General features: G+C 40.5%; 1 protein-coding gene across 1 annotated transcript in view; it reads right to left on the bottom strand.

The window, feature by feature from the left end:
• Med12l (mediator complex subunit 12L) overlaps positions 1-24,864 on the bottom strand; it is a 313,727-nt gene that overhangs the window by 10,317 nt on the left and 278,546 nt on the right. The window contains exons 40-44 of the mRNA XM_029474961.1: positions 23,421-23,650; positions 12,078-12,167; positions 10,163-10,392; positions 8,435-8,591; positions 5,014-5,109 (exon numbers count right to left, since the gene is read on the bottom strand). Coding sequence (XP_029330821.1) covers positions 5,014-5,109; positions 8,435-8,591; positions 10,163-10,392; positions 12,078-12,167; positions 23,421-23,650 — 803 coding nt within the window. The remainder of the gene's footprint in view (positions 1-5,013; positions 5,110-8,434; positions 8,592-10,162; positions 10,393-12,077; positions 12,168-23,420; positions 23,651-24,864) is intronic.

Genomic DNA, 24,864 nt, shown 5'->3' with positions numbered 1-24,864 from the left:
GAGAGAGGGAAAGGGAGGGAGGGAGGGAGGGAGAGAGAGAGAGAGAGAGAGAGAGAGAGAGAGAGAGAGAGAATATAGATTTATAGATAGATAGCATACAGATGTACTAAAGTAAACCTAAAAAGAATTATAATGATGAAACATCTTGATAGTATTGACCACTCCTATAATTTCTAATTCTGAAACTGACCACTTAGATGTAAATGTTGTAAATCTCCTAGCCCATTCTGAGGCTCACAGACACATATCATCTGGTCCCTAAGCTATAACTCCTGCTTGGATTATTTATGAAAGATTGTTCTCTATTGAAACAATGCTGTGTTTCTCAGTGAGAATTGGAATCCTTCTGCCAAGCAGAATAAAATAAAATAAAAGGCTCATTACAGATTATTAAAATTCCTATTAATAAATAACAAAGGCATTTATTTCCATCAAATTACTTTCTCATGAGCATAATGAGAAAAAAAAAAGTTATCTTCCAAGCTCTAAATTACTTCCTCAGTCCTTGGGATGGTAGTATGGTAAGCCAGTGGGTGAAACACAGTCTAATAATCAACAGTATTGCCTTAGAAATCAGTATTAAATTGCATGTTCTTTCTACACAAAACTCACTTAAGTATTCACAGAACTATAATCTGAGTATAAAAATGTCAAGCTCCCTTTGATGAGCTTTGCTCTAATGCTTGTGGGTCAATGACTGTATAACTCTGTCACTGTTTTAAATTACAATGAAAAAATTCCCCAGACCTATAAATACAGCTTAGTAACAGAATTCAGTTTCTTTGTTTATCCTACCCCAAATAACATACACATCTAAGGCATTTGGTACTGCCATTCATAAGGAATTATGCAGCACACACTATGAACAAAGCTAACATTGTATCTTCATTGTTATTTCTCAGATACGGTGATTGGAATGCATGGTTCCTGGTTGTAGTGTTTATGATGAATTCAGAGGTGTGTCACTGGGGGATGGGGGACGTTGCACTCTGAGATTTCAAAAGCTCAGTCTCTGCCTCTGGTCTGTTAGATGTAACCACTCAGCCACCGTGCTACTACCACCGCCTGCCTGCCTGCTGCCATCCTCTCCACCATGATGGTCATGGACTCACCCTCAGAGTCACCTGTAAAATGCGTTGTTTTATAAGTTGCCCAATTCATGGTGACTCTTCACGGCAAGAGAAAAGTAACCAAGACATCCTATATCACTGTTACATATGAAATGAAATACGATTTAGTAGCAGGTGGAGGAAAATCCCTGACCCAACCTCTAAACCAAGCTTACGGCAGAAGGCAGAGGTTCACATTGAGTGTCATCCTCTGTCACTTCTCACCTGGCAGTTTTGAATGGGCCGTCTCTCGGTGACCCTAGAGCTCCCCAATGGTTAGTCTGATGGGCCCACCTGCCCAGTGCTGAAGTTACAGGCAATGACATGTTTCAGGATTTACGCATCTGTTACATATCTGTGTGAGTGAATCTTTAAATTTTTCCTTATAAGAAAAAGTACAGATTAAATATGAATGACTATAGGTAATTGAAATATAGGGATTTTATTATTTGTGAGGAACAGAGCATGCAATATTTCATTTAATTACATACCTGAATCAAAAGTTTAAAAAGCTTAAAATATGCTGTAATTATCATATATTCAATTATCATATATTCAATTAAAATATGCTGTAATTATCATATATCATATATATATTCAATAATAACTACATTTAAAGTTTGTATTTTTGCTAAAAGGGTATTACTGTACAATCATTTCCTCATTAGCAATTACTACATACAGGTTACCATTCTTGACTTATTGGGTTTCTTACATTTAACAAGGACTCATGTACATCATAAATCTCTAGAAAGGTGTAACTATGTGATAGTTACTTCCGTTAGGATCACACTCAACACTGTTGGTAACAATAGTACTATAGCATAGGAATCTTGGTGTTACATAAAGGAGTTAGGATTTTTCCCATCAGCATCAAATGTTCCAAACACTCAACAAGACCTCTTTACATAGATTTTGGCTCTCTGTCAAAACCTTTAGAATAGCTGGTTGCGTACAGAAAGAAAACACAGAGAGTAGTGCTAAGTTTTGTTTGTCTGCCTTAATAACCTACTCAATGGAGAGAAATGTTTTCATTGTGTTACAGTTTGGGGGATCAAACCCAGAGATACCCGTATGGGCAAGGCAAGTGTCCCTCCCATGGAGCTACACCTTCAGACTGGGGAAAGATTTTGATGATTTTTAAATTTTTAATTTGTATTAGATATTTTCTTTCTTTACATTTCAAGTGTTACCCTTTTCCTGGTTTCCCCTCCCTGATTTTTAAAAGAGATTTATTTATTTTTATGTATCTGTATTTATGTATTTATTTTTAGTACTCCATTTGGATATATACCTACATGCCAGAAAAGGGCATCGGATCCCATTACAGATGGTTGTGAGCCACCGTGTGGTTGCTGGGAATTGACCTCAGGAACCTCTGGAAGAGCAGCCAGTGCAGCGGTTAACAATAAGCTATCTTTCCAGCCCCGATTTTGATGATTTTTTTAATTCAGCAAATTTCATCTAACTATTGCTATGTAACAGCAGATACTCAGTAAAGTTGGGAGAAGACTTCAAGCTACTCTTAGCAATGCCAGATTTTTAAGTCAAAGGGTCAAGCGGTAGACTTCACTTTTAAGTTATGCTTTCCTGAGCTGGAGAGGTGGCTCAAGACTAAGAGCAAACACTACTCTTCCACATGACCTGAGTTCAGCTCCTAGCACCCAAGTTACTTCAGGCAGCTCACAACTACATATAATACCAGTACCGGGGCCTTCATTGATCTCAGGATACACTACGCTCACAATCACAAACCAACACTCAGACATACAAATATATAAATAATTAAAACTGAAATGAAATCTTAAAGAAAAAGCACACCTTCCTTTGTATTTGAAACAGGACTTAAAGACAGACAAGCAACAATGGGGAAGTTCTTCCTGTGAGTCGAATACCAGGCAATCAAAAACAAGATGACAGCATTTGAGAGTAAGCATTTTTCTTTTTCTACAGTAGTAGCAGAAAGAGACAGCCAATGACAACACTGGTGCGTGAGAGTCTAACGAGCAACAGGACAGATTGGATGAGACCATGTCCTTACATTATTACTTTAAAAGGAGAAGTTAGTGACTTTAAGATGGAAAGCCATCAGACACCGCTTCCCCAGGAATTATGAATGCTCTTGTGATGTAGGTACATGAAGCAGCTCTTCAACACAGAAACTGCTGGGTGTCATGCGTAAGCAGCAAATCAGCTCAGTAGCATTTAAAAAGTGAATAAATAAGTCATCATTACTAAGATGAAGTCAGGGCACTTTGGAATTGTTGCAAATTCTGTGTGGGTAAAGGAGACATGGAAGCTAAATAGTAATAAACCGGAGGCAGGGAAATACATGGCAGAAAGGATACTGAACTACCACTGCCATAGTCAAAAAAAAAAAAAAAATCCAAAGCCATGTATACATCAGAGTATGATATCAGTGTTCAATGTCCTGACTTCAGCCATCATAACCAGTGGTTTTGTCTGTGGGTCTGTGTGTTTGCCATGCTGAGATCCCACCCAGGGTTACTCATGCTAGCAAGCACCTCACTAACTGAGCCCGCAGCCATCTTGCTCTAGGGAAAACCAGATGGAAATATTTAACATTAAACTGGTGCATGGTGACAGTTGCCTGGGATGTGGGGATCAGGAAAAAGCTGGAACCGAGGGAAGAGGGGAATCACAAAACAAATGTGGCCGCGTGGGACTTAGTGAGCACAGATGAAGGAGTCAGGGAAATTCTTTGTACCACTCTTGAAGCTTTTCTGTGGGTTTGAACCTATGTAAGAGAGAGAGGGAGGGAGGGAAGGAGAGAGGAAGGGAGGGAGGGAGGGAGGGGAGGTACAACTTCCTTCCTGGTGGAACACTATGCAGGTAAGCAGTAGTCCAGCCAAAAGTCTCTTTTATAGTATTTCTTTAAAAAAGTTGCCCTAGCCAACTTTATGCTCCTGACAAAGAAGCAAGTTTCATTCTGCCTCTACTTAAGGAAAAAAGACAAGTTTACATAGATTGCCATAAATATTTTTAAACAAAAGGAATCAAAAACTGGAAAAGCTAAACACTTGGTACAAAAGAATGGGGAAAAAGATGGGACTCAGCTGGCCAGAGCAGTATATGTTACAAGTCCCCGGGACCTCCCTACCCAGGGACCCTCTACTGGGCTGGTACCAAAGGAGAGACCTGCTTGGGTCCAGCCTTTAACCATGGAACTCCACTGACTCTCCCCAGTGTCCTGCCATGGCTCCATGCTCCTTTCCTTTCCGATCCTGGGCTGACAACCTGTGGCACTATTGCTTTCCCATGACAGTGAGGACAGCAACCTACAAGCCTCGGGTAAAGCTTGGGTAGACACCAACATCGCTGAGGTTTTCAAATCATCCACGTTATGCACATGCTCCCAAATTCAACTGGAGAAGCTAAGGAAGTGGACTGTAGAGTATGAACAATGGGGAAATTCTTGCAGAAAATGCTAACTGGATAGAGAGACTTGGTTTAATTACTAACATGTCACTTTACAAAGTACTTTCAGACTCTCTGAGAATGTTATAAAATATATAAGATCATCTTCACATATACATGAAATCATTCTTTACTCTTTATAGAAAATGTCTTAATATCTTCCTGGTAAGGTTCTCATCCATTGAGCGCTTTACTATTTTTTTTTTTCTTCTTCAGAAAGAAAAATGTTAAGATTTGAGTGAAGCAAAAGTTTATTTGTATATTGAAATTTATTAGCCTATATTAATTATTCATTTAAATGAAAAAATATGCCAACTCCTATAAGAACAAAACCCTGACAGACTTCTAGGAAAGGTTGTTAAGTATATCCAGACAATTTCCTTCTTAAAATGTCATGGCTATGGAGAGTGTGCCTGCTAAATCTAAAGGAGAAACCCGCATCCTGGTTCCAAATACCAGGCCTTACCAAAGGCTGCTGGGGCTGCATTGCTTGGAGACCAAGGGCCTGACTCTGGGTCTGTGAGGGCTGCTGGGGCTGGGGGGCCTGCTGGGGCTGCTGCATCTAGAAAGAAAGAAAAAGATTATGGTAGCCCCTTAAAATGGTGGAGCTGAGACATGTCTGAACAGCCCTCACTAATATACATTTTATCTCTTCCATTTAAGCAAAATGATTGGGATATACTCCCCAAAAATATGTCATTAGGTGATTCTTGCATTGTCTGAACATTCGTGTACGTACAAAAATATATGTGGTGTAGTCAACCACACACCTAGGCTGCAGGATATACATTGGGCAGCTTTTTACTTCTAGGGCCATGGTGAACAAAATGAAATTAAGAGTGAATTAAGGACATGGTAAATGATGCAACTTAGAGACACAGAAAACACAAGATGCATGAGCCTGCTGCTGATAAAACACAACATACTGTTTTATTCTTTCCCTCTAGTGCAAATAATTCAAGCTAGGGCCTCAAGCATCCCAGGCAAGTGCTCTACTGCTGAGGTGCATCTCCAGCCATGAAGGATATCTCAACAGACAAGAGTATACTCTATAACAACAATATAGAGTGTACAGAATAAGCAGGCATATCAGGGGATGGTTCTTTCCAGGTATTGAGCATTTCACTATTGTGATGCTCTTATATAAGAGGCAGTGGGATACGTCTCTTTACAGCAGCAACATCCAAACACATTTACATTGTGCTATGATGATGCTATCATGATAATGAAGCCCATGGTGTCACAAGGTAAAAGCATTTTTAAGCTGCACTAAACTCTGAAGGGATTGCTGTGACCTCAGCCTGCCACTGACAGAAATGTTACTACACGAGGCATGACTCTAACCCTGCATCCTACATCTTTACCTTGCCAAACCTTGTTCTTCCTTCAAGTGTTTTAATGACACCAACTTGCTCTTCCAGGAAGCCTTTTCGGACAACCCTGAACTAAAAGTCTCTTCCTTTGGCAGCCAGTGCTTACTGTCCAGGAACATCTTGCACACTTATTGTTTTGGCTTCTTTCACATGCTCTGCCAGTCCACCCACAAGTGACCTATCTCACAGTTCCAACTAACACAAGCACCAATCAGTAACTACCTTCCTTATGTTATTTGGAAGACCCCTGAGGTCTCCATTTTTACCTTTATTATAGGATATAAACTAGCCCATAGAAAGTGTGCAATAAATTACCAGCATAAAACACAGAAGCCTGTCTACACTAAATTGGCTCAAATCCATAGCTCTTGGAAAACACTTCTAAGTCACAGAAGAAACAGAATGCATATGCATATATATATATATATATGCATATGCATATATATATATATATATATATATTTCTGTGTAGGTACATAAATGTATGTATATATATCCTGTCAGGGGCCTTTAGTTACTGGAGACCTGACTAGATTTTCATCATATGTATTTTCCCAACTTTGTCTATATACTATTCCCCAAATTACTTTAAAGTGAAAACAATAACTATGTACTTTGAGATCTGCAATACTTGCAGATCTGGAGTCCCAGCACTGGTGCAGATGTGGGTCAACACGAACAGTGTTGGCTGAACCAGATGCACTGCAATACGAAACTGCCATTCACTTGGTTCTCTGCACAATCTCTCAAGAGAGGTGAACTCAACTTCTCAACTGCTGACATTTTCCTTTATACCAACAGCCAATCATGAAAAGAAGAATAAATGTACTTTAGACCAACAGACGAATCACACTTCCTTTCTTTGTTGTTGATAAGAAACAGTATCAGGGCTCAGGCTAACAGGGGGAAAGGAACAGGCTACCTAGTGGTAAGTAAGCAACAAGTAAGTTCCTTGGTGATTTAGAAGTAACAAATCTTAAAACAGAGCCATTCAAATAGCTGCCCTGAAAAAATATTTGCAAACTTGTAGGACAGTGGCTAAAGAACACAACACTCTCTGTTTTAGTTTAGTAGTTATGTTACTAAAAAATATTAGAAATAACATCAAATTAGTGCTTTGCTTGAACTGTCTTGAACTGAATAGTTGGTTTATCCGATGCACAGTTAGAAAGCAGCTCTATCATCTTTTCCATTTTATTGATGACAAGTTCAAGAGTAGATTTTTTTTTTCTTTACCACCTTGGCAATGGCCTCTATACAATGAGTAGGACGTCAGTAGGCTATAGTCACCCAAATCAGTTACCATGTATTATCAATAATGTATCATGACTTTTAAAATACTTTATCCAAAATGAGGATGTACTAATGGTCACCTTAGAAACTGAAGCTCTGTTCTACAGAGGGCTGGTCTTCACTTCTTGCTTCCTTGGATCCTCTCAACTATAATTTTGTAGATCACACTAGATCCAGACGTCATCACTTGGGCATATTTATGGTTTAGATTCTTAGGGGAACTATTTTTTTTTCCTTCTCTCCATCCAGTGTAAAAGTTGAGACACATCTCCCTTAAGGTCCTTTCTGCATCCCTGCTTTCTTGCCTGTCACCTCATAGAGCATAAATAGTTCTCTTGTACCTACCCTGCTCGACTAGATTCCACATTTCCCTGTGTTTCTGTGTAGATAGATAAAGTTGCACCTCATTTTTGGCTGGCAATGAGAGTTAACAGTCTTACCAAGAAGTATCTAATGCAAAAACACCACTTGTGAATAGTGAAGAAAAATAGCACAGATTTAACGCGGTTGCCTGCCTGCCTGCCTGCCTGCCTGTCTGCCTCTGCTTCTTCCTTCATTCCAGTGCTGGGGATTAGCCCAGGGCCATGTGCATTCTGGGAAGGTGCTTTACCAATGACCTATATCCCCCATCCACAATAATACTGGAATAAAGAAATCAGAAACACGAATGTGCTAAAGGGAGAAACCCTTGAGACTTCTGTTTACCTAGAAGTCTCATGTATTTATATCAAATGAACACACGATAGCTTTCTGGATTCCAACACAGAGCCCTCCAAATTGTGTAATCTCTGCTTCTCCATCTCCACAGTTTAAGTAGAGAAGAAGTGTGGTAGAAATCACAATGCTATGAGAATCAAAGAGATGACTGCAAGCTGCTTTTGTTCCTAATTTGTTCCTTATGAATATTAAATTTTGTATGCAAATTGTAGGCTCTTAGGCAACTAGCAACCAGGTAAGCTGAGGCTCACATTTAAACTAAGGCATCCATGTGCCCCCTTGAAGCTTTGGGAAAGGGAATGGATCTGCCTGCGCAATGCAGTCTCCTGCCCATGGCCTGGCAGATACAGAGAAAAGAAAACTCTCTCTAGATGGAGAACTACAGTGTGCTCGCCAAGCCGCTTAGTGTGAAATACATAGGGCGCTTTGGAAGTTAACACTTCACTGTAAATGTATCTGCACTACCGGAAGGGATGGCATCGCCCTCACCTCCCTACCCCATACCTGGAGGAGTCTCTGCTGCTGTCGAACTTGCTGCTGTCTGGGCCTCATTGGGTCCTGAGGCAGGGGCACCGAGGGGAGGTTGGGATGTGCGGGAGTCAGCACAGCGTCAATTCCCCCGCCCACCAGAGGGCTCTGCTGTAGAGCCTGGTGGTTCAGTCTGGCAAAGAACAATGCAACTTGTGTTCAGGAACCAGGCGTACCACGAAAGTCAGCCAGCGCCTCCAGCATTTACACACATCCACCAAGAAACAATCCGTGTTCAATAATCACGTGTACAATTAAAACGGGAAAAGGCCAGAGGGTCAGATGACAAATGTGACCGAACGAGAAAAAAAAAGATGGTAAACATACTACTTTGAGCCAAGTAGCAATCATATAGAAATTACTTTTCAAAAAAAAAAAAATCAAATTTTCTGTTAGCAGTAAGTGAAAATAATTTAATATTTACTTCAGGAAGACTGGGAGTAGAACGGCTGAACAGTCTTATTTCATTACTTCTCGAGTATCACTGTGAGTTAGCAGTTTTATTTTCTAACTTTAAAAATGAAGCAGTGGACATAGAGAAATAACTAAGGTCATCCAGAAAAAAAAAAAAAAAAAGACACAGGTGGGATTTGAACCCAAATTTTTTTTTTAGCACTTAAGCTCAAGTTACTGAGCTCTGCTCTGCTACTTCTTATTATAAAACATGGTGAGCAAAATGAATGTTTTACAAATTAACTTCTTTCCTACAAATACCACCTCCCTCCCTAGCTTTCAGAGTTACTATCCTGAGCAGACAGGTAGCTAGTCATTGATGGTAACGCATGGGAGCTAAGCTGCTATCCACTGTACAATGCACAACTTTACAAACCTAATTCTTCTGGACTATAATCTAACGGGATTGTATATTTTGATAAGCAACAATGATTCCTATCTGTGCCATCCAATGAAATGGCCTCTAGCCACTAGGACTAGTTAGACAGTTATCATGGTTTAGAAATAAACAAAACTGCAAGGCTCCTTGGTCAAAGCTACAGAATTTCACAAGATAGCTGAGCATCCCGCCAGGTCTTCCCGTCACTGCACATGTCACATGAACCTCAAATCTAGCCATGCTGGCCAGAGCTGGCTAATGTGCACTTAAAAGGTGACTAAAGTGTCTGTTAGAAATAAATGTTAAATCAGATTTAATTCATTTAAATTTAGCCATGTGTGGATAGCAACTACGACAATGAGCAGTACTGACACACCCTAGGAGGAAGGGGTGTGATTAAAACAAGAACCAGAAGAGCCGTGAGTCATCTCTGAGGTGGGAAAAATAAAAACTAAGTTGTAACAAAACTTTGCGAAGCACCATGTACAATTAGCACTACAACAGAAACTGGTTTGATCAACAAATCCTAGTAAGGCGCTGCTAACCATGATCGATAGTTTTCTCAGATACTTTTAATAAAAAAAAAAATCCTTTTGGGGGAAAAAAAAGCAGAAAAGAAAACACATGGGTACCATCTGAAAAACTTTACATAGCACACATGGAAGAAGTGAGTCAAAACCACAGCATTCTTCAATGAAAGAATTTGGAACCTCTACTGCACGCTGGTTAAAAAAAAAAAAAAAAAAACGAGATGTCAGGACTCAAGTAGAGGAGCTCAAAAACCATTACGGTATCAAACGCTTGGAAGGAGCGAGCATAACCATCCCAAGGCCGAGAGGGTTTACTATCGCAATTACTTCAACAGGTATCACCTCTGAGAGCCAGCTACGGGCTGCAGGTACGGGGAGGCCTGCTGCTGCACGTAGCCACTTGGCTGCTGCTGAAGCTGCCGGAGTCTTTCCATCAGCGCTGGGCTGGAATGTGCAGCCGGATAGGCCCTGGAGTTGTAGCTGGGGGAAAGGACCACGCCACCAGGCTGCTGCTGAGCTGCCTGTTGCAAAGGCATCTGTGTTCCATACATTGTGTAGCCCTGGGGCATGGTCTGCAGGAAGGCACAAAGGAAAATGTCAGTGCTCCAGTTAGCACCCATATTCCCATCACTAAGAAACACGGGGCAAAAATAAGCCCAGGAGGTCCAACCTGAAACTCACTGCTCTCACAAGGCTGGGATGACTCAACATATGAAGATAGCTACTCTTGCAGGTGAGAAGTCTAACCAGACACTTAGAGAATAGACTGGCTGGATAATGAATCCACAGAAGTCTCTAGTTCAAAATAATTGGATATTCATTTGCTTTCTAAGTTGCGCTGTCTATTTTATGGGCTAGGAAGGGCACCATTCTGCATAGAAATAATCAGTGAAGTATCCGCACATTCCATGCCTAGATTCAACAAAATCGAAACAATATCAGAATCATCTCCAAAGTGGGACAAGCAAGGGAGGGGCCGTGCCCAGTGAACATCAACTGACGGGGTATACTTTCCTATTAGTACAGGAACCTATTTCTCTAAACCTTGATACCTTATGTAAAAGACAAACATGGAGTCTTCTGGATCACAAGATAACAATTCTCTGAACAACATGCTGCCTGTTCTCTGGATCCCCAAAACACCACATATTAAAGCAGCGTAGGAACTCTGACTCTGGAGACAAGAGTGATACACACTAAATGGCAGACGCGGCCTACAGGAACCCAGACTCGGGACTTACGTAAGACAAACAGGGCACTCCTTTCAGCCATATACATGGAATGAATAGCCAGCCCCAACACAAATCTTATCAAAGTATTGGGGTCTTTTTATATAAAAGAAAGAAGTAAGGGTGTAAGGATGCAGAAATAATAAAACTACTAAACAGTTTGGACAAAGGGGGATAAAGGGCTATTTATTTTATTTTATTTTATTTCAAACAGGGTATCTCTGTGTAGCCTCGGCTATCCTGGAACTCATTCTGTAGACCAGGATGGTCTTGAACTCATAGAGATCCACCTGCCTCTGCCTCCCAAGTGCTGGCATTAATGGTATGCAGCACCAGCGCCTGACAAAGATCTACATTTTTTAAAGATAAGCACACCCTTTGTCGAGCATTTACTGTGTATGTGACAGTATGTTAATTCCATAGGTTGCCTTGAATCCCACATCTTTCCTCTTGATCTTACAGAAAAGGAAGCTAGACCTCAGAGTACCATGCATGTCACACAGCTACAGAGTCATCAACACCTGTACTGCAACCTGACTCAAAGGCCCATTGTCCTGTTCTTCTACCATGATCCCTCATGGAAGTTATCTTTGAATATAAAAATTTCTATAACAAATTATACCATTAAACACTGTATCATAAATAACTAAGATTACTAAACATTTTAATAAATGACTGATTGATTGATTGATTGATTTTGAGATGCAGTCTCAACTATATAACCTCAGCTGGCCTTAATGCTCCTGCCTCTGCCTCTTGCGTGGATGTTACAGGTGCTCGCCACCACCTCAGATCAAGTGCTTCAATACATTATCAGCGGCAGAAGAGAAGCCTGAATTAATTTCCATTTCTAATCTAAGAATTTCCTGATCAATCCTGGGACTGACTCAACAACTACTGTTCTGAAACCATGGGAGCAGAAATAACTAAGTTCTCTATCTAGTTGAGAAGCAGTTTCCTTGATCTCCTACTCCAAAGAAATAGCATTAAACATCAAGGAATCCTTTGCTTCAAAGCAGTGTGGGTACCTGTGCTTGTTGCAGCCCTGGATACTGAGGGAGCTGAGGGGAGGGCCGTGCTTGTGCAGTAAAGAGAGCAGCCTGGTCCCCTGGCTGGCCCTGGAAAACAAAATCAGGACAGACTCTGTAACTGAAAGTGTTTGAGTTGAGCTTCTGAATACAGAACTTACAGATTTCAGACTGGTTGGTGAGCACAGCTTCATGTCATCACCAGTAACACACATAACTTTATGCCTAACCCCTCTCAGCAAAGAGTTTCTTAAATGACTCTCTAGGAGGGCACACATGCTTCTCTGGGTACTGAGGAGTCCCTTAATTGTGGCTCTCCAGTCACAGGCACTACGCAGCATCTGTGCATAAGGACAAAAAGACACATGGCATATTCTCACCACATGCAAAATTTCCATGGCTTCTTAATGAAGCTTTATCACAGTGATCTGAAAACCGTGCATACTGTTTTCTGAGGAAATTTTAATACCTTCTAAGACTCTATAATGAGGTGTATTCAATAAAATTTCTAATAGCAAATATAATTCTAACCAACTACATGTAGAGTAGAACCAGTTAATATCTTTTTACTAGCCTCAATTTAATATACTTTGGCCTTCAGAACATAAATCAAATTGAAAGCAATATATAAACTTCATGTACTACTTACTGAGGTTATTTTATGAAAGCCTGGAGTGATAATCACAGAGGGGGAAAGCCGAGGATCTCAGCATTCCTGCATTTCCCCAAGACTTCGTTAACAGGGCGAAATAACTTCAATGTGTAATTATTTTACTTCAGTCTCACAATTAAAAAGGGCTAGATCATAGTTGCATGAAATCGTTTTAGAGTGCCTTGGAAAAGCTAAATATATTTCTAACAAAGAAAAGGGATAAATGTTTAGTTTCTGTAGGAGAATGCCAACACCAATCACAGTAAGAATGAAACATCTGTCAAGCCTGGGCTGCTACAAAGCCATGACCTAAACTCCAGCACTATGAGTCCAAAGTCAGAGTGTCTCCATCAAGAATAGATGCTTCCAACAATGGAGGAGTGTTTCCCCTTCTCCACATCCTCTCTAGCATATGCTGTCACCTGAAGTTTTGATCTTAGCCATTCTGACTGCTGTGAGGTGGAATCTCAGGGTTGTTTTGATTTGCATTTCCCTGATGACTAAGAATGTTGAACATTTCTTTAGGTGCTTCTTGGCCATTCTGTATTCCTCAGATGAGAATTCTTTGTTTAGCTCTGTACCCCATTTTTAAATATAGTTATTTGATTCTTTAGAGTCTAACTTCTTGAGTTCTTTTTATATATTGGATATTAGCCCTCTATCAGATGTAGGACTGGTAAAGATCTTTTCCCAATCTGTTGGTTGCCGTTTTGTCCTATTGACCATGTCCTTTGCCTTACAGAAGCTTTGCAATTTTATGAGGTCCCATTTGTCTATTATTGATCTTAGAGCATAAGCCCCTGCTGTTCTGTTCAGGAACTTTTCCCCTGTGCCCATGTGTTCGAGGCTCATCTTCACTTTCTCTTTTATTAGACTCAGTGTATCTGAGTTTTATGTGGAGGTCCTTGATCCACTTGGACTTGAGCTTTGTACAAGGAGATAAGAATGGATCGATTTGCATTCTTCTACACGCTGACCTTCAGCTGAACCAGCACTATTGTTGATGGGATTGCAATCTGGTACAACCACTCTGGAAATCAGTCTGGCAGTTCCTCAGAAAATTTGACCTAGTACTACTCCTGGGCATATACCCAAAAGAGTCTCCAATATATAACAAGGATACATTCTCCGCTATGTTCATAGCAGCCTGATTTATAATAGCTAGAAACTGGAAAGAACCCAGATGTCCTTTAACAGGGGAATGAATACAGAAAATGTGGTACATTTACAAAATGGAATACTACTCAGCTATTAAAAACAATGAATTAATGAAATTCTTAGGCAAATGTACAGAACTAGAAAATATCATCCTGAGTGAGATAACCCAGTCACAAAAGAACACACATGGTATGCACTCACTGATAAGTGGATATTAACCCAAAAGCTCAGAATACCCAAGATACAATTCACAGACCATATGAAGATGAAAAAGAAAGACCAAAGTGTGCGTGCTTTAGTCCTTCTTAGAAAGAGGAACAAAATACTTACAGAAGCAAATACAATGATAAAGTGTGGTGCAGAGACTGAAGGAAAGGCTATTGAAGACTACCCTACCTGGGGATCCATCCCATATACAGTTACCAAACCCAGATACTATTGTGGATGCCAACAAGTGCTTGCTAACAGGAGTCTCATATAGCTGTCTCCTGAGAGGCTCTGCCAGTGCCTGACAAATATAAAGGTGGATGCTTGCAGCCAACCATTGGACTGAGCACAGGGTCCCCAATGGAGGAGCTAGAGAAAGGACCCAAGGAGCTGAAGGGGTTTGCAACCCCATAGGAAGAACAACAATATGAATCAACCAGTACTCCCAGAGCTCCCAGGGACTAAACCACCAACTAAAGAGTACACATGGAGGGACCCACGGCTCCAAACGCACATGTAGCAGAGAATTGCCTTGTTGGACATCAACGGGAAGAGAAGCCATTGGTCTTGTGAAGGCTCGATGCCCCAGTGTAGGAGAATTCCAGAACTGGGAAACAGGAGTGTGTAGGTTGGTGAGCAGGGAGAGGGGGATAGAATAGGGGGTTTTGGAGGGGAAACCAGGAAAGGGGATAACATTTGAAATGTAAATAAAGAAAATATCTAATTAAAAGAAAAACAACCTTGGGGCTGGAGAGATTGCTCAGTGGTTAAGAGCACTAACTACTCTTCCAAAGGTCCGGAGTTCAAATCCCAGCACACAACCATCCGTAATGAGATCTGACACCTTCTTCTGGAGTGTCTAAAGATAGCTACAGTGTTCTTACATATAATAAAATAAATAAATCTTTAAAAAAATAAAAAAATAGAAAAAATCTTTACAAGTGCTTTGTGTATATGTTATGGTTTCCAGGTTTTTTGTTTTAAGGGGGTTGCTGGGTATACAGAGGTGTGCATTTCTTGTGCTTTTTCTTTGGCTTTTGTCTGTTTGTTATTTTGTCCTGTTCTGGTTTGTTTGTTTCCTAAAAAGAAATAGAAAGGGTGTAGATTCAGGCAGGAGGGGAGCAGAAGAGTCATGGGGGAGCAGGGGAAGGGAAACCATAATCAGAATACATCCTATGAAAAAATCTATTTCCAGTGAAAGAAAAATGAAGGAAAAAAGTTGAAATAATTCAAGCGCCAAAATGTCATCTTACACATATTTTGCCATAATAAAAAGCATTTTCTGACACTACTACCACTGTTACTACTAATAGCTGTAACATAAACCAGTATTGTAATGAACTTCATAGCAAAAATAGTTACACTTAGGACTCATTTGGAAGTTTCTAAGAATCTATGGCTGTAATAATATGCAAAAGTTATGGTCATCATAGCAGGCTCATCTGTATTGACCACAGAAAATAGATCCAAAGAAGGACCACTACAAAGTCCTAGTGACAAATGACACACATGTACTGTTTTAGAAAGCCTTCCCTTGCAATTGACTAACATCAGTTGATGCCAGTACTAACTGCTAAAACTGCCTGATTCATTCCAAAGCAAACAAACCACAAATATGCACCCTGTCTACAACATAGTCTATCAACATGCCTGGACGTTGTGGACACAAGCATTTGAATATAGTCATCAAATTCGTAAAATAGGAGAGTAATAAAAAACAAGCGGAGAGAAAATATAAAAATTTCTATTTGTTTAAGTGAATATAAAAAGCAAAGAATCTCTTTTGATGGTAAACAAAATATTTTGTTTGTAGTAATATCTTTCCCCCCCACCCCAAATTGAGCTGAATGATTGGAAAATGATCCATGCCAATTATTTTCTTTCATACAACATTAGCAACATGACAATCATAGTGTTTACTTCAAGCATTTAATGAATAAAATCTTTACATGTTTGATTCCTCATAAGCACAAAACTTCCAGAAAAATTAAGAGCTCAGAAACACTGCCAAAGTCTGCTTTACCAAAACAACTTATTAGAGAAACTTCTGACGCAGCAAGCTTGTAATACCCAAATATTTTTGAAGTTAGAATATGCAAATAAAGGTATTGCAGCAGTATAAAATATTACCACCCAAAAGCCATGAAACAAGTTGACTTACGCACACCTGTATTGATTCTCCCTAACATGAATGGACTTCTAGTGTAGGCTGGCTACCCGATACAAAAACCTAATAATAATTCAATGCAGAACATCCATTCTTGGATACTCCAGGTAAAGCAAAAGAGATGAGGTCTTATAACATGTACTCTCAAAACCTATGCTCAGAAACCAAACCAAAATAATAAAATATATGCTCCATCCTGGAAAGAAAACAGAGGTGGCTGCATTTTGTTAGGAATCTGGAGACAGGTACTGAGTGGAAGTGATAACAGGGTTATTGTAAACCACCGGTCCACTCTCTAGCATCAGCCGACAAATCAAGCCACACATCCCTCTATGAACAATGTGAATCACCACAGGGAGAAGCAAGAACTCAAGAATAGAAAGATTCAAAGCGAGGATTTTGGGATGGAGTTACACCTACTGTCTATGTGCCTGTGAGGGCTTAGGATTTCTATACCATATACTACTCAGTAAAGATGATGAGGTCATCTAAGGGTAAAGTCTCAGAAAGAAATCTCACTAAACTGGGCGTGGTCAGTGCACTCAAACACAAACTGAGTAGTAATGGAATGAGGACTACAGTTATTAACCATTATAGGCATAAAGCCCGCTTTTTATTTTGCCATCTAAAAGGTAACGGTGTAAAAGAATGAAGAAAAGGAACGGACAGAAGGCATTGCCACTACGCTGCCAAAGTCTTCCGGAAAGGAAGAAACAGTGACAGAAGTCCCTCAGAACAGGAACAGCAAGGAAACGGCGGAAAGTATAGATGAGATTCTAAATCCTGTTATACATGTAGTCAAGCTCCACATGAAAAGAATCACATTAAAAAAAAAAAAAGTTCTTTAGGAAGTCAAAACTCGGGCCCTACAAATTTTTCATTAATTTATGCCAAATGATTGGGGCACCGATAAACAATATGGGGATATTTTGTCATAAAATGATATACCCTGAGAGTTAAATGGGGCTTATCAGATCGAGACATTTGCTGTGACTGAATGATCTGGGAGCTCCACTCACTGCAAACAACTGGGGCCAGCCTGGAGCCAGTGGCAGAGCTCAGATCATCTGGGTTACATTAAACAGAGAAGATAGGAAATAAACCAGTCAGCAGGCCATAGCTTACTGGATGTAATCAATTAGTTCCAAGCCCAGGAAGTACGGCATGAGGCTGATCATGTATTCAGCCAGCCACCATAAACAACAAATATGAATTTACAGTACCATCACTGTTTACAGACTGACAGAATAGAATTGAGAAATAGGCAACTAACTCTCAGGTGAATTTCCTTCCTTAATCATTTTAGACCTGTGTTCCAGGAGATAGTGATGACAAAGACAGGCAAGCTTCTACAAGCATCCCATGTTCTAGAGGCAGACACAAGAAAGAACACTAGAGCTTTGCTTTACTAGAGATAGTGATGTATGAGAGGAATTTCCCAGCAAAAATGAGCAATTTTAGGTACCAGTGCACACATCACTATATTTGCTTGGTTCCAACAGCCACCTTCATAACAGTATTTTATTTCTTTGCACAATATCCATATCTTTTTGCCCTTTCCCATTAACAAATATGCTATGTTCATTTTCCTCTAGGCGAGATCTTGACACAGATCCAATTGTTTTATGTCAATGTTACCATTCAGTAGAAACACAATATATTAATAATTAAAACCAAATTCCATGTACATGCCTTCTACCAAAGGACATCATGGAAGGATTTACATATTCCGTACTGAGTCAGTTGTTTCCTCTTCCTGAGTTCATGACTGTACAGTCATGTTCGTAAGTGACACTTAGTGAAAACATTAAAAGTAAAGAGTTCTTTAGGAAGACTCTTTTGACTAACTTTAACAAAAGACTACCATTTAAATTATGCTCAGTTCGTGATTTCTGGACAGTTATCCAACAGAAAACATGAATGACAAACCAATTTAAAAATGCCTAAATTTTATATCAGAAAAAAATGTAAGGCAGTTCAGAAATCAGCAACAAAAATAATAAATTACAGAGCAGTAAAACACATGTGTGCCATTATGTATATACTCCATCGATCTGTAGATTAATTCAGGATAATAATCACTTTGATGGCGTCATGCTAATCAGTAAGAGCACCAAATGTTCAGGGTAGTGATTGCCCCTTAATGAAAGGGAAGGAGATGACAAGAAATACAAGATCACCAGTCATGTCTAAAGAGCTTGGTCTTCAACAAAATAAGCAGAAGAAAAAGTCATGATGGTGGAACAAAGTTATTTAATAAATAAACTTGAGGAAAGAGCAGGGTCCTTTTTTTTTCTCTTTTGTCTGTATTCTTTAAATATACAACTGAAGAGAGCATGGGAGAGAGAGAGAAAGCAAAGACAAGAGATTCCAAAATGATAAAAAACCTATGCCTAAGTTGTGAGATCAATCACCGAGTCATGGGTTGGTGTACAATTGGAATGGCCACAGCTATCCACAACCTGTGTATGTGTGAAATCAGATTGACTTTTGTCAAGCATTTACCAGTTCTGGAAGGCTCTGATTCTGCCTTCCTTCCTTTCTTCAACTACCTACCTCCATGGTTTTAACTAAATTTGCTTACCAATTCTTATAATGCTTACAATGGTCAGGCATCTCTATTTTCTGTCAACATCTCTTTGTGATTATAAGAGTGAGTGATCCATTATTAGTTGTCAGTGTACAAGCAATATCAGAGGCCAATCACTTTCTCAATAAAGTCAGAAACGGGAAGGAATGGAAAGAGGTTCCTTAGCCAAACCATCTTTGTTCACGTCAACAGGGGCTATTGCTGTAAGGGACCCTCAGTTATAACGATAAGCATCTCATCAAGTAGTTAAGATACCAAGACAGCATCTTCAGACATTCGCAAAGAAATAAAAGGTTGTCTGTGTGACAGAACAAATCCCTCAAGGGTGGATGGCAGACCAAAACAGAGAACATATCTTAGGGGATAAGAGTTCTGTTTACAGATAAAACAGTTTGCTTAGTGTTCAAATCTAGCTAAGAGGTAAAGCTGTTTGTCTTGTGTTGAGTCCCTGGCTAGCTGAGGCCTCTACTTGTAATCAAGTGTAAGTTTCTGATCTGACACAGACTGTCTCTTATCTCCATTCACTGATGTCTATTTTTGCCTTTGTGGCTACTTGCAAGCCCCCATTTACTTTGTTTCTCCCTTTTCATTGCATCCTTGTAACAGTGAATAACCACCAACCCTCTGCCACCTGTGAACACCTTATCCCTCTTATAAGAAGAACTTCAAGAGGCCAGTGGAGGGCTGAAAACCCTGACTGAGGGGGAGACAACTGGATGGCCAATCAGAAGTGCAGCCAAATACATCTTGCTTTAATTTATATAATCGTGGACTTGGTCCTTCTTTTCTCTTGAATCTTGGGATTAGTGCCTGTAACAGAAAATCACATGGCTGACTGAAGTTCCTAACTGACATACAGGGGGACTAGAAAGTTATTCTATTTTAGCCTTGTATCAGGTTAAGAGCAGGATTCTGTGTAAACCATTCTCTTTGTTGGATGGAAAGAGGCTGCAGACACTCTGTAAGGACTGAGATACTTATAGACCTCAACACTTCTTTCTCTTCTGTGCATTTAGGCTTCAAAATGGCCACACAGAGGTCATTCCAGAAGCACCCAGATAGCTTCTGGATTGTGTGGGTGGCAGTCACACAGCTGAGGGTAACTCTATTGGGAAGCTGTAGATGCCTGAGAATGGCTCCTTAGATCACGTATGCATTTATTTAATACTTCCTAGGCTTCCCGTGTGTCCTCAGTAGGTAAAGTGGTGGTAAAAGGGACTCTAAGGCCCAATGCCTAACCCTGTAAGATAAGCCAACAAGCATGGCAGCAGAAACAGCCACAGTGGAGCCTGGAAGTGTCTGGTAAAATTCCAAGACCAGCTATAAAAGGATCTCAATATATCTACACCTAGGAAAAATAGATTCCTTGCCAGAGAGGATTATAAAGGAGTCCCATATTATATCTTCATATTGTTATCTTCAAGAAGTGAAAAAAGTTTGCTGGGGGACACAAATCCAAAAATATTACTAGCTCTTGTGTGACTCCGTGTATGGGCATTTAACCTGAGAAAGCATTCCTTCCAAGTTAGAATCAACATCTCTATTATTTTGTCATGAAATGATTAGTGCTTAGAAAAGTCTACTGTGTCCAGCATGATACACTCTACCAAGTTACCCATATGACTTATATTTCACACAATTCTACCACTGCTCTAGATTTCAAGTAATTACCAAAAGGAGATTCTTTTTCCCACCACAGCATATTTGTCTACATTCCAGTTATATTAATAACAAATATTACTATGGGCGGTTCAAATACAAATGGCCCCTATAGGCTCCTATATTTGAATAACTCATCATTAGGGAGTGCTGGTACCTGAGAGAGATTAGGAAGGATTGTTGGAGTATGTCTAGCTTTGTTGGAATAAGTGTGTCACTGGGGGTAAAGTTTAGGGGTTTCAGAAGCCCAAGCCACACCCAGTGGCTCTCTTCCTACTGCTTGAAGGTCCAGATATAGAACTCTTGGCTTCTTCTCCAGTACCATGTGTGCCTGAATGCCTCAGTTTAACACTTTCTCTGCTATGGTCATGGTGTACCTTCATGGCAAGAGAACAGTGACTAAGACAACGACTTATAAAGAGAGACGGGGGGAGCTCACTGTGTGTATCATGCCATGCGTGTCTTGTTTGTTTATTCTGAAGGGTCCCCGCCCATATGGCTGCATAACTATGCCTTCTTCTTTCTTCTGAGAGGGCTTGGAGATTTAGCTCAATGGTAAAGCACTTGCCTACGCTGTTACACCAAGGCCTAGGCTTGATCTGCAGTAGAGTTCATATCCTCCTCCACTAGCCAGCACATGCAGAAGAGTGACATAAAAGAGCTTATTATCTGCTAGGCAAGCTCTGGGAACTTCAAAACTGTTTTTAATTGGGGGAGAATTATGAGGAGCAAGCTGATGCTATGAAACTGATTTATTATCTGATGAAGACATGTAGGACTATGAAGGATAAAACAATGGAGATGAAGAAGAAACCAAAACCAAACCAAAGTGCTGGCCTAGAAGAATTAGTACGAAAACACAGATGGTCCATCAGCTCCAGTGCATTTAATCTGCACAACTCTGCAGGAAACAAAAGTCACAGAGGTCTATTTGAGTGCTGAGAGGAAGGCCTTTGATGACTCTGTCTCACTAAACTCCTTAGTTGCCATGGTTACCCATATGCCCCTGACCTTTCCTCCAGAGCTCAGAACCACTTTCAGTGGCAACTCAAAGCTAAGTTCAGCAGTGACAGTTTGAAAGTAAGCTACAAGTAAGACAAGTTTGGGGTTGTGATAAAAGAGCAAGCAAATCTGAAACAAGATGGGCTGGAGAGATGGCTCAGTGGTTAAGAGCACTGGTTGCTCTTCCAGAAGACTGGGGTTCAATTCCCAGCCCCCACATGGCAGCTCACAACTGTCTGTAGCTCCTGTTCAGGAGGATCTGACACCCTCACACAGACATACATGCAGTCAAAACACCAGTGCACATAAAATAAAAATAAATAATTAAAATAAAAAAAAATTGAAGCAAGAGCAAGTGTGTGTATGCTAACTCTCCAAGAAAGAACAGCTAAAAACCTCAAAGAGGGTTTTAACAGCTCCAAACATGTTGCTTATTTAAGCCAAATTGGTATGTTTTTTAAAAGCATTTTATTCAACTTCTCATAAGTTATGTGTACTGAGCGACTTTGCTCATCTTACCTGATATGCATGGAGTTTATGCAGCTGATAGAGTCAGGGAAAAATAAGCCCATGATAACTTCTGCTTAACATCCTCACACAGGTCAGTTTCCAGAGCAGTTTTAAAAAGACAACTTTTAAGACTGCATAAGGGATCTCTTCACCTCATCTTCCTGTCGCCAGGTAGCAATGGAGACACTCAGTCACACAGGCACCAGGATGCAAAGGCAGGACTGGGGTAAGTCAAGAGCCCTAGAATCCCGGTTATTGTAAAGTTTTCCTGTTTTGCTTAGAGCAGGACACCCGCAGCCTGGCTGGCACATTTAAGGTCACAAAGGTACGCACTCATTACGTGGTTGAGTGGGATCTAAAGATTTAAAGTGTGCATGGGTGGTTCAGCATAGTAAAGACTTTGCTGGCTTCTATTATCACAACAGTGAGACTGTAAAATACAGAAAAAGTTCAGAAACTGGAAAAATCAGCTGAAATCCTACTACAGTCTTGTCCTCAACTGTACTTGTACAGAGCTACAGGTTTCATGTGTCTATGTCAAGGTAGGCATGGGTCATCGTGGCCACTGTGTTTACCATACAAACACTGTCTAGGGAGAGCAGTGAATTACAGGACATAAAAATCAGAAAATCAATCAAAAAAATTAAACCCAAAAGCAGGGCACGTGGTGAGGCATTCTCTTATTCCCAGTACTCAGAAGGCAGAGGCAGGCAGATCTCTGAATCTGAAGCCAGCCTGGCTTGCACAGTAAGATCCAAGTCAGCCAAAGCTCTATACTGAGACCCTGTCTCAAAACACCAACAAAACAAAACAAAACAAAACAAACAAACCTAAGCAAACAAGCACAAACTACACTCAATATTCGTGCACTAGGCACATCTCTCACAGGTAAAGTGTTTACCCATCACGTACGAGGTTCTGGGTACCATCTCCAGCATTTGACACACATACACGAATTCCATATATGGACCACTGTTTATAATTTGCTTGTTGCCTGATACAGACCTTATTGAATGAATGCTTAAAACAATGAAGGGGAAAAAACATCATGACATTAGAGGCACAAAATCAAAAAAAAATACATGTGAGGATATGCATATAAGGAGTGATAAAATAAATACAAAACACTGTAGTAATTATAATATAGAATGGAGGTTGGGAGAGTCACATCAAAGGAAGAGGTCAACGTCTGAATGATTCAGAGTCCTTAGCACTTTGGGCTTCTTCCCAAGATCAATAATGAACTACAAAAGAGGAAGAATATTTGTAAACCTGTATAAAGGACATACACCTCTGACCCCACATGTACAGAGATATGCACATAGCAAGATTATGCACCACACCTAGCTAGAGGAGGGGACCACGTGAGGAGGATGCCAAGACTGGTTCTGAACAAACCTGTTGGAAAGGTCGAGTCTGGGCCTGCCTGAGAAGCCGCTGCTGCTGCTGCTGCTGTTGCTGCTGTTGCTGCTGCAGAAGCTTCATCTGTAGCAGCTGTTGCTGAGACGTGACTGCATGAAGGGAGGGTGGCTGCAGCATGGCGCCTGAGCGTCTCTGCAGCATGTTGGACAAAGCTTGCTTGGTATTGGTCGGGACAAAGGAGCCCGCAGGGTCCAATCGGGAGCCACCTAGAAAAGCAACCAAAAGGAAGTCTTTCAAATGCAACAGGTATTCTTTCATGACAACACAGGAATTTCACACACACACACACACACACACACACACACACACACACACATATATATACATACATATATGCATACACTTGTGATAGGTATATCACAGGTACCTTCTTGGTTACACGCACACAACACACACACACAACACATACACACACACACACACAGAGCTTAATGTTTGGTTTCAGACCCTGGGACAAGGGACTGAGGAGCATATTTTACATGCCAAAGCAGACCTGGCCTCCAGGTTCTCCCAGCATCCTGGAGTCCCTACCTGGCATATACCCCACCACCAGCACTGAATTTTCCAGCCCAAGGGCTGGGTTTCCCTTCCCCCAGAGGCTCTTCCCTGTGTAATCTAGACAGTTTGGTCTCACCTTCTCTCTCCTTTTCTCTCTGCATGCATGCTCTTTCTTTCTCTCTCTTCCTCCTTTCCTCTCTTTCCCTTCCCATGGAGAATTCCCTGGCCTCCTTCCTTGGGGCCTGTGAATACCCCTGTCCAGGAGCTACCCAGTAAACCTACATTTAATATAATCTAATCTGGCTTGAACTGGCTCATTTCCCCAGTGGAGAAATAACTTATCACTTACATTATGTCAGTTAGGCTGACAATGCTCCCCACAAAAACCACAGACTCTAACAAATACCCTAATTCCAGGTATGAAAACCTCCATTCAAGAGATTTGTTGGAAAAGGCATTCCAAATGACTTCAAACCAAATAAGCCACTGCAATTGGCCCTAGTTATCTCTCAAGGGATGAAGATTTAGAACATAGCACTCAGAGGACTCAACCTGAATGTTATCTTCCTGTGGTCCAACCTCCATAGCACCAGAAAGTTCTACTAACCACAATATTGACCACCATGGCAATATAACTGCAAAGGTACAAGAGTGGAGTTAATATGTTGGTGGTTGTAAAGCTTTAGGTCCGGCATGGTGATTCCACCAGAGGTTCTTTTATCCTTGAGAAGAGTTTTTGCTATCATGGGTTTTTTGTTATTCCAGATGAATTTGCAGATTGCACTTTCTAATTCGTTGAAGAATTGATTTGGAATTTTGATGTGGATTGCATTGAATCTGTAGATTGCTTTTGGCAAGATAGCCATTTTTACAATGTTGATCCTGCCAATCCATGAGCATGGGAGATCTTTCCATCTTCTGA

Source organism: Mus caroli, chromosome 3 (assembly GCF_900094665.2).
Source record: "Mus caroli chromosome 3, CAROLI_EIJ_v1.1, whole genome shotgun sequence".
Classification (NCBI taxonomy): Eukaryota; Metazoa; Chordata; class Mammalia; order Rodentia; family Muridae; genus Mus; species Mus caroli.
This window is presented reverse-complemented; position numbering and strand designations above follow the sequence as displayed.